This window comes from Choloepus didactylus, chromosome 10, assembly GCF_015220235.1.
Source record: "Choloepus didactylus isolate mChoDid1 chromosome 10, mChoDid1.pri, whole genome shotgun sequence".
Taxonomy (NCBI): domain Eukaryota; kingdom Metazoa; phylum Chordata; class Mammalia; order Pilosa; family Megalonychidae; genus Choloepus; species Choloepus didactylus.
Window position 1 is genome coordinate 21472925 of NC_051316.1, and position 15487 is coordinate 21488411.

At 41.8% G+C, this 15487-nt stretch overlaps 1 protein-coding gene across 1 annotated transcript; it reads left to right on the plus strand.

Moving 5' to 3' along the window:
• The first annotated feature begins 13714 nt into the window (after positions 1-13714).
• On the plus strand, positions 13715-15104 carry LOC119545122 (putative spermatogenesis-associated protein 31C2). Its single transcript, XM_037850723.1, has 3 exons — positions 13715-13962; positions 14552-14612; positions 14882-15104. Exons 1-3 carry the CDS (start codon positions 13836-13838, stop codon positions 15102-15104), a joined length of 411 nt encoding a protein of 136 aa, XP_037706651.1. The 5' UTR covers positions 13715-13835.
• Positions 15105-15487: the final 383 nt, after the last annotated feature.

Sequence of the window (15487 nt, forward strand, 5' to 3'; positions counted from 1 at the left end):
TCTCAAAATACAACACAGACACTGATGAGAGACAACCACCTACTTCTTTCTAACCTGGTTGGGCAGAGGGATCAAGGGTAGAGGTAGATCATAACAATGGCTAACATTTACTGATTACCTGTAGTGTGCCATGCACTGTTCTTTGTGCTTTAGTAGGGGTTGATCCTCATGACAACCCTATGTGGCAGGTTCCAGTATAAACCCACCTTATGTGTGAGGACAGTGAAGCTCTAGAGGTTAAGCATTTTGCCCTGAGTCACAAAGCCAGGATGTGGTGGGGGAAGTATTTGAACTCAGCCAGACCATCACACTTATCCCATTTACCGTTCATTCATGCTTTAAGAAGCCCTCTGCTGTTTGGGGTTTGTACCTTCTCCAAACCTTCAACACAATGATGCTTGCTGTCTGTATTTTCCTCTCTCCGTTGGGAAACTGTCAGTAACTAAATGTCAGTGATTTTAAATAGGAGGCAATTTGCAGTATGAATTGTTCCTAAACCTTGAATAAATCTAGTTAACAGTCTCATCTTCTAGAAGTTTACACTTTTAAAACCTTTTGGGGAATGTTACCAAAATAAGTACATATGCAAGTAAACTATTTTCCAGGGTGACACAAACCCAGGAAGAATTTTACCACATGAGATTTACCTGGGTAGGAGGTCCTGGCTCAGGCACTGGTGGTTTAATACTTGGATTAGATCATCCTTTGTCCAAACAGCAGTAAAACACGCACTAGGAGAGCCCAGGATGCTGGACCGGCTTGTCTTCCCAAGTCTCAGGCTGGTGGCACCAAGTGGATGAGATCACTGTGTGTTTTCTCTGGAAGAGAGAGCCAGGTACCCATTCTGTAACTGAGTTAATGGATGAGGGAGACCTACTGCGAGAACAGAGACTGGGATCTCTTCCATCCATAGGTGACGGGTTTGAAGGTTGTTAGTGCGCAAAGGCACACTCTGTCCAGAAAGAAAGACAAACTTCAGAAAGAAGTATGCTGCCCTGTTCTAGCAGCATAGTTGGATTGGGCTGTTGGAATTTATTCTCCAGTTAGTTGGAGTTTATTCTATGTAATAAAAGAACATTTTGAAATCAGTAATTTTTACTTAACTGGTATGGGGAAAAAGGATAAGCCTTTCTATTTACAGTCTAAGTGTCAGTATGGTTCATTCAGGGCATCTGTAAAGGTCAACTGGTGTTACATATAGTGGAAATATAACTATTATTCTTATCCCCAAAGAGAAATGATGATACTATCAGATTTTAGTGTCTTTAATTCTGCTGATTCTATACTAAAGACAAGTAGAAGGCAGTGAAAACTCCCGAAGGTCCACATTTCTGGATTAAATTGCAGTGGCTTTAGATTTACCTTTATGTCTGCAAAATTTATTTCAAAATTCTTTGCTTAATTCTCTGGTTCAGCCCAAAGTGGATGAAGATGGGAATAGTTACGACGCAAACTTGATCATGCCATCTCTTTCAACGCCTTTAAACCTCTGCGTCTCTTACACGCTGCACGTCCTAGCTGGCCTGGCTCCTAAGTCCTCCAGCCTCCTGGGACACCTCTGCTCTGCTCCCACCCCATTCAGCTCTCCAGCCTCACTGAACTGCCAGCCCCTCCTGCTCCCCACCCACCTCTGCCTTGAAGCTCTGCACAGCCTTTGTGGTCACTGATGGCTGGGATCTCCTACCCCCCTTTTTTGCCTAGGGTGCCATCTACTTATCCTTCCTACCTATGCTCAAATGCAGCTTCCCAGGTAATCCCACCCCCCAGACTGGCCATGGTCACCTGTTGTTTGCCGTCAGGGCATTTTGTCAATCATGTGTGAACTTTCTGAGGGAAGGGACTGAGTCAGTTTCTTACCATTTTATTTCCAGGATCTAACATGGCACCTCCTGGATATTATGGATGTTTTTTCATACTCAGATGTTAAGGGGTCATGGCATCAGTTTTCTTGTGGCATCAACTACTGAAGAATGGTATAGACCTTGGAATTTAATGCTTATTTGCTTTTGTTTGCAAAACATTGCCTTGGATTTTAGAACTCTACAGCACATAGTTTGAATAAATAGGTTTGCTATCTATTTTACTGCTTACAGCACCAAGATTAGACTCTAAGGGCCACTTTTCCTAACAACACTTGTAGGACAGCATGTCCTTCAGTGTGGAGTGGGTTTGTTTGCACTTGACTCTTTCCCAGGGGTGTTCTGAGACCAGAGGTGTCCAGGTGTTCTAAATACCAGCCTGACCGCATTACAAATACATGAACATATGCATCTGTGTGTTCTTCTAAATAAAATAATCTTTTTTAAATGTGTGACTTCAAAACTTTTTACACATCTTACCTATACCTCTTTTTTTCCTTCTAAGTACATATAATTTCCCCCTTCACTTCAGTGGGGATATTTGCAATTTAAAAATGCTTATTTCCCAGAGATCATTCGGAAATGTTAAATTTTGGCTTTTTCATCAATAACTAGCTGTTACTTTTCTCTTTCACAAAAATAATCTTTTATATATTGTACAGGATGACAAATAGGCTCAGATTTTAAACATCTAAGGCCGACTGGTAACTCTGGGTGTACTTTTCTCTGATGGGTTCATTTAATCTCTTTTCTTCAGACAGAAATTAGACTTTTTTTTTTTATTTTTTAGTATTACTGGCTCAGCACAGAAGCAGGGATTTTTTTTTTTGTCTTGACCTGCTAACACAAATGACCCTTAATCTTTACCTCCTATTCGTCCCACACACCTGTAAACAGTTCTTCATGGCATCTGTGCGTCCAAATCTGATTGGCTTGGATGAGGCACGGGACTTAATGAATTAAAAGTGTCACGGAGGCCGGTCACCACTGGGCCCCCGTCTCAGCACCCACATGCACCCAGCTGGTTCAGGCTCAGAAGAAAAAGAAAACAGCTTCATGTGCACCATTGTGCAGGCTCTGCTTGTTTAACCTCTGACGCCAGTAGCAAGTATGCTGGGAGAGGCCAGTGACTGCTATACTCTCCGGAGTGGAGCAAAGAGGAAGAATCAGCAGCTCTGCTAGATTCAGTAAGAGAAGAGAAGGCCCAAACTATCCACACTTGCCTGCAGAATGATGGAGCCTGATAGCTTGTGAAGAGGAAATGCAAGAGAGCCTGGCAGGAGTCGAGAAGTCTTGTAAATGGCCCCAATTTTGAATTCAATTCCCAGCCAACACACAGATCCATCAGCAAGAGTAGGGGTCTCACTGCTCAGGTATTTGAGTAAAACTATTGACAACTGTTGGCTGAATACAAATCAAGCAGACAAAAGAGTAATTCCAGGAAGCCATACATAAAAGTAAAAGTAAGAAAATGAGATGAGCAGGGACATCTGTGACCACATATTGCAAACAGAAACCACAGATCTAGTCCAGGCAAGCTACTAAACAAACAAGCTTCCCTTCTCTGGAGGGAAAAATCAGAATGCAGACTTGCTACATTATCTAAAATGTCCAGTATTCAGTAAAAAGTTACAAAACATGAAAAAGAAAGAGATGTGACCCATACTTGGGTGGATTAAAAACAGGCATTAGAAACTGTCTCTAAGTGTCTATATATGTTCGATTCAGCAAAGATTTCAAAGTAGCTATTGTAAATAGGCTCAAAGAACTAAAGGAGATAATATTGAAAGAATTAAGAGAAAGTATAACGACAAGGACTCAAATATTATAGAAATTCAATAAAGAGCTATAAAAAAATTTTTAAAAAGCACCAAATGAAAACTCTGAAATTGAAAAGTAAAATAACTGAAATGAAAAATTCATTAGAGGGCCTCAGTAGCATCTTTGAGTTGGTAGAAGAAAGAATCGCTGAACCTAAAGGTGAATTAATAAAAATTATTTAATCTGAAGAACAGAGACTAAAGAGATTGATGAAAAATGGCCTGTGATGCATGATGACGCACACTAATGTATGTGGAATGGAAGTCTCAGGGAAAAAAAGAGAGAAAATGAGAAGAAAAAAATATTTGAAGCTAATGGCTGAAAATTTACCAAAATTGATGAAAAAAATCTACATATCTAATATTTGCCCCTGGTAAAATAAAAACAGATCCACTACTAGACGTATCAGTCAAACTGCTTAAAGAGATAATCTTGAAAGCAGCCAAAGAAAAACAATTCTTCTGCACAAGGGACCCACAATAAGATTAACAGCCAACTTTTTATAAGAAACAATGGAGGGAAGAAAGCAGTGGTATGACCTATACAAAGAGATGGAAAAATAAATGTCAGCCAATGATTCTATCCAGCAAATCTATCCTTCAAAAATGAAGGCAAAGTCAGAGGCGGGGCAAGATGGAGGACTGGTGAGCTGTAAGTTTTAGTTACTCCTCCAGGAAAGTAGGTAAAAAGCCAGGAACTGCGTGGACTGGACACCACAGAGCAATCTGTCTTTGGGCATACTTCATACAACACTCATGAAAATGTCGAACTGCTGAGATCAGCGAAATCTGTAAGTTTTTGCGGCCAGGGGACCCGCGCCCCTCCCTGCCAGGCTCAGTCCCGTGGGAGGAGGGGCTGCCAGCTCCGGGAAGGAGAAGGGAGAACTGCAGTGGTAGTCCTTCTCGGAAACACATTCTACTGATCCATACTCCAACCATAGATAGACTGAGACCAGACACCAGAGAATCTGAGAGCTGCCAGCCCAGCAGAGAGGAGACAGGCATAGAAAGAAAAAAATAACACGAAAAACTCCAAAATAAAAGCAGAGGAGTTTTGGAGTTCTGGTGAACACAGAAAGGGGAAGGGCGGAGCTCAGGCCTTGAGGCGCATATGCAAATCCCGAAGAAAAGCTGATCTCTCTGCCCTGTGGACCTTTCCTTAATGTCCCTGGTTGCTTTGTCTATTAGCATTTCAAAAACCCATTAGATCTCTGAGGAGGGCCCTTTTTTTTTTTTTTTTTTTAATCCTTTTTTCTTTTTCTAAAACAATTACTCTAAGAAGCCCAATACAGAAAGCTTCAAAGAATTGCAATTTGGGCACGTCAAGTCAAGAGCAGAACTAAGAGAGCTCTGAGACAAAAGGCAATAATCCAGAGGCTGAGAAAATTCACTAAACACCACAACTTCCCAAGAAAAGGGGGGTGTCCACTCACAGCCACCATCCTGGTGGACAGGAAACACTCCTGCCCATCGCCAGCCCCATAGCCCAGAGCTGCCCCAGACAACCCAGTGTGACAGAAGTGCTTCAAATAACAGGCACACACCACAAAACTGGGCGTGGACATTAGCCTTCCCTGCAACCTCAGCTGATTGTCCCAGAGCTGGGAAGATGGAGCAGTGTGAATTAACAAAGCCCCATTCAGCCATCATTTGAGCAGACTGGGAGCCTCCCTACACAGCCCAGCAGCCCAGAACTGCCCTGGGGGGACGGCACTCACCTGTGACATAGCACAGTCATCCCTCAACAGAGGACCCGGGGTGCACAGCCTGGAAGAGGGGCCCACTTGCAAGTCTCAGGAGCCATACGCCAATACCAAAGACTTGTGGGTCACTGGCAGAGACAAACTGTGGCAGGACTGAACTGAAGGATTAGACTATTGCAGCAGCTTTAAAACTCTAGGATCATCAGGGAGATTTGATTGTTAGGGCCACCCCCCCTCCCCGACTGCCCAGAAACACGCCCCACATACAGGGCAGGCAACACCAACTACACACGCAAGCTTGGTACACCAATTGGTCCCAACAAGACTCACTCCCCCACTCACCAAAAAGGCTAAGCAGGGGAGAACTGGCTTGTGGAGAACAGGTGGCTCATGGACGCCCCCCGCTGGTTAGTTAGAGAAAGTGTACTCCACGAAGCTGTAGATCTGATAAATTAGAGATAAGGACTTCAATAGGTCTACAAACCCTAAAAGAACCCTATCAAGTTCAGCAAATGCCACGAGGCCAAAAACAACAGAAAATTATAAAGCATATGAAAAAACCAGATGATATGGATAACCCAAGCCCAAGCACCCAAATCAAAAGACCAGAAGAGACACAGCACCTAGAGCAGCTACTCAAAGAACTAAAGATGCACAATGAGACCATAGTACGGGATATGAAGGAAATCAAGAAGACTCTAGAAGAGCATAAGGAAGACATTGCAAGACTAAATAAAAAAATGGATGATCTTATGGAAATTAAAACTCTTTAAAATTTAAATTGTTGACCAAATTAAAAAGATTCTGGACACTCATAGTACAAGACTAGAGGAAGTTGAACAACGAATCAGTGACCTGGAAGATGACAGAATGGAAAATGAAAGCATAAAAGAAAGAATGGGGAAAAAAATTGAAAAAATCGAAACGGACCTCAGGGATATGATAGATAACATGAAACGTCCAAATATAAGACTCATTGCTGTCCCAGAAGGGGAAGAAAAGGGTAAAGGTCTAGGAAGAGTATTCAAAGAAATTGTTGGGGAAAACTTCCCAAATCTTCTAAACAACATAAATACACAAATCATAAATGCTCAGCGAACTCCAAATAGAATAAATCCAAATAAACCCACTCCGAGACATATACTGATCACACTGTCAAACACAGAAGAGAAGGAGCAAGTTCTGAAAGCAGCAAGAGAAAAGCAATTCACCACATACAAAGGAAACAGCATAAGACTAAGTAGTGACTACTCAGCAGCCACCATGGAGGCGAGAAGGCAGTGGCACGATATATTTAAAATTCTGAGTGAGAGGAGTTTCCAGCCAAGAATACTTTATCCAGCAAAGCTCTCCTTCAAATTTGAGGGAGAGCTTAAATTTTTCACAGACAAACAAATGCTGAGAGAATTTGCTAACAAGAGACCTGCCCTACTGGAGATACTCAAGGGAGCCCTACAGACAGAGAAACAAAGACAGGACAGAGAGACTTGGAGAAAGGTTCAGTACTAAAGAGATTCGGTATGGGTACAATAAAGGATATTAATAGAGAGAGGGAAAAATCTGGCAAACATAAACCAAAGGATAAGATGACCGATTCAAGAAATGCCTTCACGGTTTTAACGTTGAATGTAAATGGATTAAACTCCCCAATTAAAAGATATAGATTCGCAGAATGGATCAAAAAAAATGAACCATCAATATGTTGCATACAAGAGACTCATTTTAGACACAGGGACACAAAGAAACTGAAAGTGAAAGGATGGAAAAAAATATTTCATGCAAGCTACAGCCAAAAGAAAGCAGGTGTAGCAATATTAATCTCAGATAAAATAGACTTCAAATGCAGGGATGTTTTGAGAGACAAAGAAGGCCACTACGTACTAATAAAAGGGGCAATTCAGCAAGAAGAAATAACAATCGTAAATGTCTATGCACCCAATCAAGGTGCCACAAAATACATGAGAGAAACACTGGCAAAACTAAAGGAAGCAATTGATGTTTCCACAATAATTGTGGGAGACTTCAACACATCACTCTCTCCTATAGATAGATCAACCAGACAGAAGACCAATAAGGAAATTGAAAACCTAAACAATCTGATAAATGAATTAGATTTAACAGACATATACAGAACATTACATCCCAAATCACCAGGATACACATACTTTTCTAGTGCTCACGGAACTTTCTCCAGAATAGATCATATGCTGGGACATAAAACAAGCCTCAATAAATTTAAAAAGATTGAAATTATTCAAAGCACATTCTCTGACCACAATGGAATACAATTAGAAGTCAATAACCATCAGAGACTTAGAAAATTCACAAATACCTGGAGGTTAAACAACACACTCCTAAACAATCAGTGGGTTAACGAAGAAATAGCAAGAGAAATTGCTAAATATATAGAGACGAATGAAAATGAGAACACAACATACCAAAACCTATGGGATGTAGCAAAAGCAGTGCTAAGGGGGAAATTTATAGCACTAAACGCATATATTAAAAAGGAAAAAAGAGCCAAAATCAAAGAACTAATGGATCAACTGAAGAAGCTAGAAAATGAACAGCAAACCAATCCTAAACCAAGTACAAGAAAAGAAATAACAAGGATTAAAGCAGAAATAAATGACATAGAGAACAAAAAAACAATAGAGAGGATAAATATCACCAAAAGTTGGTTCTTTGAGAAGATCAACAAGATTGACAAGCCCCTAGCTACACTGACAAAATCAAAAAGAGAGAAGACCCATATAAACAAAATAATGAATGAAAAAGGTGACATAACTGCAGATCCTGAAGAAATTAAAAAAATTATAAGAGGATATTATGAACAACTGTATGGCAACAAACTGGATAATGTAGAAGAAACGGACAATTTCCTGGAAACATATGAACAACCTAGACTGACCAGAGAAGAAATAGAAGACCTCAACCAACCCATCACAAGCAAAGAGATCCAATCAGTCATCAAAAATCTTCCCACAAATAAATGCCCAGGGCCAGATGGCTTCACAGGGGAATTCTACCAAACTTTCCAGAAAGAACTGACACCAATCTTACTCAAACTCTTTCAAAACATTGAAAAAAATGGAACACTACCTAACTCATTTTATGAAGCTAACATCAATCTAATACCAAAACCAGGCAAAGATGCTACAAAAAAGGAAAACTACCGGCCAATCTCCCTAATGAATATAGATGCAAAAATCCTCAACAAAATACTTGCAAATCGAATCCAAAGACACATTAAAAAAATCATACACCATGACCAAGTGGGGTTCATTCCGGGCATGCAAGGATGGTTCAACATAAGAAAAACAATCAATGTATTACAACACATTAAAAACTCGAAAGGGAAAAATCAATTGATCATCTCAATAGATGCTGAAAAAGCATGTGACAAAATCCAACATCCCTTTTTGATAAAAACACTTCAAAAGGTAGGAATTGAAGGAAACTTCCTCAACATGATAAAGAGCATATATGAAAAACCCACAGCCAGCATAGTACTCAATGGTGAGAGACTGAAAGCCTTCCCTCTAAGATCAGGAACAAGACAAGGATGCCCGCTGTCACCACTGTTATTCAACATTGTGCTGGAAGTGCTAGCCAGGGCAATCCGGCAAGACAAAGAAATAAAAGGCATCCAAATTGGAAAAGAAGAAGTAAAACTGTCATTGTTTGCAGATGATATGATCTTATATCTAGAAAACCCTGAGAAATCAACGATACACCTACTAGAGCTAATAAACAAATTTAGCAAAGTAGCGGGATACAAGATTAATGCACATAAGTCAGTAATGTTTCTATATGCTAGAAATGAACAAACTGAAGAGACACTCAAGAAAAAGATACCATTTTCAATAGCAACTAAAAAAATCAAGTACCTAGGAATAAACTTAACCAAAGATGTAAAAGACCTATACAAAGAAAACTACATAACTCTACTAAAAGAAATAGAAGGGGACCTTAAAAGATGGAAAAATATTCCATGTTCATGGATAGGAGGGGTAAATGTCATTAAGATGTCCATTCTACCCAAACTCATCTACAGATTCAATGTAATCCCAATCAAAATTCCAACAACCTACTTTGCAGACTTGGAAAAGCTAGTTATCAAATTTATTTGGAAAGGGAAGATGCCTCGAATTGCTAAAGACACTCTAAAAAAGAAAAACGAAGTGGGAGGACTTACACTCCCTGACTTTGAAGCTTATTATAAAGCCACAGTTGCCAAAACAGCATGGTACTGGCACAAAGATAGACATAGAGATCAATGGAATCGAATTGAGAATTCAGAGATAGACCCTCAGATCTATGGCCGACTGATCTTTGATAAGGCCCCCAAAGTCACTGAACTGAGTCATAATGGTCTTTTCAACAAATGGGGCTGGGAGAGTTGGATATCCATATCCAAAAGAATGAAAGAGGACCCCTACCTCACCCCCTACACAAAAATTAACTCAAAATGGACCAAAGATCTCAATATAAAAGAAAGTACCATAAAACTCCTAGAAGATAATGTAGGAAAACATCTTCAAGACCTTGTATTAGGCGGCCACTTCCTAGACTTTACACCCAAAGCACAAGCAACAAAAGAGAAAATAGATAAATGGGAACTCCTCAAGCTTAGAAGTCTCTGCACCTCAAAGGAATTTCTCAAAAAGGTAAAGAGGCAGCCAACTCAATGGGAAAAAATTTTTGGAAACCATGTATCTGACAAAAGACTGATATCTTGCATATACAAAGAAATCCTACAACTCAATGACAATAGTACAGACAGCCCAATTATAAAATGTGCAAAAGATATGAAAAGACAGTTCTCTGAAGAGGAAATACAAATGGCCAAGAAACACATGAAAAAATGTTCAGCTTCACTAGCTATTAGAGAGATGCAAATTAAGACCACAATGAGATACCATCTAACACCGGTTAGAATGGCTGCCATTAAACAAACAGGAAACTACAAATGCTGGAGGGGATGTGGAGAAATTGGAACTCTTATTCATTGTTGGTGGGACTGTATAATGGTTCAGCCACTCTGGAAGTCAGTCTGGCAGTTCCTTAGAAAACTAGATATAGAGCTACCATTCGATCCAGCCATTGCACTTCTCGGTATATACCCGGAAGATCGGAAAGCAGTGACACGAACAGATATCTGCACGCCAATGTTCATAGCAGCATTATTCACAATTGCCAAGAGATGGAAACAACCCAAATGTCCTTCAACAGATGAGTGGATAAATAAAATGTGGTATATACACACGATGGAATACTATGCGGCAGTAAGAAGGAACGATCTCGTGAAACATATGACAACATGGATGAACCTTGAAGACATAATGCTGAGCGAAATAAGCCAGGCACAAAAAGAGAAATATTATATGCTACCACTAATGTGAACTTTGAAAAATGTAAAACAAATGGTTTATAATGTAGAATGTAGGGGAACTAGCAGTAGAGAGCAATTAAGGAAGGGGGGAACAGTAATCCAAGAAGAACAGATAAGCTATTTAACGTTCTGGGGATGCCCAGAAATGACTATGGTCTGTTAATTTCTGATGGATATAGTAGGAACAAGTTCACAGAAATGTTGCTATATTATGTAACTTTCTTGGGGTAAAGTAGGAACATGTTGGAAGTTAAGCAGTTATCTTAGGTTAGTTGTCTTTTTCTTACTCCCTTGTTATGGTCTCTTTGAAATGTTCTTTTATTGTATGTTTGTTTTCTTTTTAACTTTTTTTTTCATACAGTTGATTTAAAAAAGAAGGGAAAGTTAAAAAAAAAAAAAAGAAAATGAAAAACAAGGAAAAAAAAAAAAGATGTAGTGCCCCCTTGAGGAGCCTATGGAGAATGCAGGGGTATTCACCTACCCCACCTCGATGGTTGCTAACAAGACCACAGACATAGGGGACTGGTGGTTGGATGGGTTGAGCCCTCTACCATAAGTTTTACCCTTGGGAAGACGGTTGCTGCAAAGGAGAGGCTAGGCCTCCCTATATTTGTGCCTAAGAGTCTCCTCCTGAATGCCTCTTTGTTGCTCAGATGTGGCCCTCTCTCTCTGGCTAAGCCAACTTGAAAGGTGAAATCACTGCCCTCCCCCCTACGTGGGATCAGACACCCAGGGGAGTGAATCTCCCTGGCAACATGGAATATGACTCCCGGGGAGGAATGTAGACCCGGCATCGTGGGACGGAGAACATCTTCTTGACCAAAAGGGGGATGTGAAAGGAAATGAAATAAGCTTCAGTGGCAGAGAGATTCCAAAACGAGCCGAGAGATCACTCTGGTGGGCACTCTTACGCACACTTTAGACAACGCTTTTTAGGTTCTAAAGAATTGGGGTAGCTGGTGGTGGATACCTGAAACTATCAAACTACAACCCAGAACCCATGAATCTCGAAGACAGTTGTATAAAAATGTAGCTTATGAGGGGTGACAATGGGATTGGGAAAATCATAAGGACCAAACTCCACTTTGTCTAGTTTATGGATGGATGTGTAGAAAAGTAGGGGAAGGAAACAAACAGACAAAGGTACCCAGTGTTGTTTTTTACTTCAATTGCTCTTTTTCACTCTAATTATTATTCTTGTTATTTTTGTGTGTGTGCTAATGAAGGTGTCAGGGATTGATTTAGGTGATGAATGTACAACTATGTAATGGTACTGTAAACAATCGGAGGTACAATTTGTTTTGTATGACTGCGTGGTATGTGAATATATCTGAATAAAATGATGATTAAAAAAAAAAAAAATGAAGGCAAAGTAAAGGTATTGCCAGATAAAAAAGACAGGGAATTCACTGCTGGCAGCCCTGACTTACAAGAAATACTAAAGGAAGGCATTTGGATGGAAAGAAATGCTTTATTTGTAGATCTGAAAATTTTGGTTTGTTTCATCGGAGGGTATGAGTGTGTAGGTGTGTGCAGGTGCATGTACAAAATGTTCCAAAGTTTTTGAGCAGTTTAATGTTTCTTAATTTCAGAAACAAAAGTTCTGGATACTTATAAAAATATCCTCTGAAGGTTTAAGTTTTTTCAATTTATTTTATACTTATTTAGCTTTGTGGTCTTTGAATAATTGTTAATTTAGTTTTTGTACAAGTCCCTCTGTTTGAAGATGGCAAAGATTGACTGAAATAAAAATTTTAAAAAATTATTCAAAATTTACAAAGCTAAATAAGTATGAATAAATGTAAATTCTCTGTCTGGGTTGGTGCAAGGTGAAAACATAATGTGGGATAGTTAGAGTTTAAGACAAAGAGATTGTGAGAGTAAAAATCCCTGGTAATCAGCAAAAAGTGTCAGGGCTTCAGATTTTCAAAGGCTATGAAATCGGTGGGACTCAAGCCAAGATTTCCAAGGGATAAGGGAAACCAGGCAACATCTGGGTTACAGGTGGAATGAACAGAAAATTGCAATAAGGTCCATCGATGAGAAGTTGAAGGGATCTAGACTGCCAAGGATGGAGGAAGGGTGGGGGAGGGGCTGCCAGCCTCCTCTTTTTGTCCCCTCCCCCACCCTTCTGAACTCTTTGATGAAGTCATAGCTTTGTGATGTGGGCCTGGAACTCCAGTCCAGAGCTCATTTTTACTGCCCAGTTGCCCGTGGGCAGCTGTGCTATGTTCAGACAATGGACAATTATCTCTTTTCCTTAAGAAGCTTTATTACTACATGGCTGAGCTCCACTCCCACTTCATGGCTGATTGATATCATCTTCGCCCTCTTATGTGGAGTGGGGCTCTTTTTTCTGTTACTTCCATACCTCCCAAGTTATCCGACTCTACCGCTGCCTAAGGGACATAGATACATCAAGAAGGTAAGGGACACTCAGCCCAACACAACAGGGATTCATTCTTTTTCTCTCTTCCTATTTCCACTTTCCTAAATCAAGTAGAGCGATCCTTGAGATGGGAAATCTTGGGAAAGAATGCAACACCATTCTTCTAGGGCCCCGCCAAGCAGGGCAGGGTATAGCCTGGACACCAAGGTTTCTACCTGAAGATTTCAGCCCATCTGTCTCACTGTGGTAAAGGCTCCAGGGTGACCCCCCAAACACAGGGACTCAGCAGCCAATGATGGGATTTCAGAGAGAGTTCTGGATCTCTGCAGGACCACAGAGCCCCAGTGCTGGCTCATCAGTCGCCTCCGCTTGACAGGCATCTCTGGGGCTTTCCTTCGTGTTGGCACTGATCTAGAGAGCACTGCTGAGGCCATGAGAGCCTCTGATCAGAGGCTGGAGCTGAGCTCTAGCCCTGGGAAGCAGAATCCACCTGACAGAGCACAGGTCTGAAGTCTGTCCCCTTCTTGAAATCCATTGCAGATCTCACAAAATTCTTCTTTGAATTATTCAAAGAAGGAAAAAAATAGTTTTACCCGCTATAAAAATGAATAAATGGAAAAACAGAGCCCCATTAATTAAATGTAGAGTCATGTTATTCATGAATACTGAATGGCTGCTGTGTATCTTGAGAGAGAAAAGAACTGGGTCCCAGCTCCTCATTCTTTTCTTGTCTATCAGCGTCAAATGGGGACAAGGGGAAGGAACAGGAGGAGGAAGAAAAATCGAGCTTTGAAAGGTAAGGTCCTTTCCATTCAACCCTGACTCCCCCTACCCCAGGCGTTAACCTCAATCTCTCCTGTCCCTGGGGGGGCCCAGGTCCATGGTCATGGAGGGTGTCAGGCACTAGAGGACATCCCTCTGGGGAAACAGAACCCTCGAGGGAGGCTCCTGGGAAGGAAATCCAAGCCTAGGATCCTTGTCAGATTACCTGCTGGGACCTTCTCTGGGAATGAAGCAATGATGGGCCTGGGCAATGGGTGGTGCCCATTAGGGAGCAGTGTGGGATGTAGTAGACAGATATAGTGGCTGAATTTGAAGGTAGAATATCCAGGTCCAACTGTGGACAAAGCTGTTTAACCTCCCTAAGGCTCTCCTTGAGAAGTCACAGTGAGTATTGGATGTAGGAACACTTTGCAAATGGTTCAGCCCACCCACACGTGAGCCTTCCTCTTACAATCAGGGATCATGTGATCTTGTACACAGATGCTTGAGCTCCAGAGCCTCATCTCCCAACGGTCTCCCCTAAAAGGACATTCCACTCAGGTTCCTGTAAGATCCCTAGGCCCCTACCTTCACCACCCATAACCCAGTCCCCTGATTTCCAGCTTGCAGAGAGAGCCTGCAAGAACTGAAGGAGACTCAAGACCTGTTCTTGCTTCTGCAAAGGTGAGTAACCTTTCCCACTCTCTCCTGTGTCACTGTTCCTACCATCTCCAATGCAATCAGAGAGCCACAGGGTGGCCTGGGACTGACAAAGGATGGGAAATCCATGGGGAGAGAATGAAACAGAAAACTCTGGGGTGAGGGAGGGCAGGAGCATGGTGAAGACAGGTGGGGAGTGGAGGGGCCAGGTGCCTCGGATTCTCCCACCTCTGCCAGGCTCTCCTGGCCCCATTCTGCTCCTGGCTGCAGCTTCTGCCTCCTATCTCCTGCAGCCTCCTGGGTCAGCTCCCTGAAAAGGGCAACTTTCATCAGCTCTTATGTCAAGAGCCCTCTGCTGAGATGTGCAAAACGGCACCTGCTGAAGCCCATCTGCCACGTGAGGAACCCATAGACAACGCTGCTCCCGCTGTGTCCCCTTGGGCTTCCACAGTTCCTCTGACCAAGCCCCCTCTACCTCTGGCCTCCAAGCTTTCACCATACCTGACCACCCCCTGAGTTCCTGGTCTTTTGCACTCACCTCTGAGTGCCTCTCAGCCATCAGAACCTTTTCTACCTCTAGACCATCGCTCACGCCAACCACTCACACCTTTCTCACCCCCACCACCTGCCTCTGGTTCTTTGGCCTGCCCTCAGCCTCCAACAGCCTTCTCTGCTCCACCACTGATAGGCTCCCCTTTGACTCTTTCTCAGCATGACTTGATGTCACTCCCACTGAGTGCATCTTTATATAACAAGTCTTGGTTGTCTGCTTCTACGCCAACAATCTCAAGCTTTGACCGGTCAAGCCGTCCCATTCTGGTACCTTGTTCTCCTCAGATTGTTTCCTGTAGAGAATTGTGGCCCACCTCCCAGAATGAGTCACAATCCCTCATGCCAAT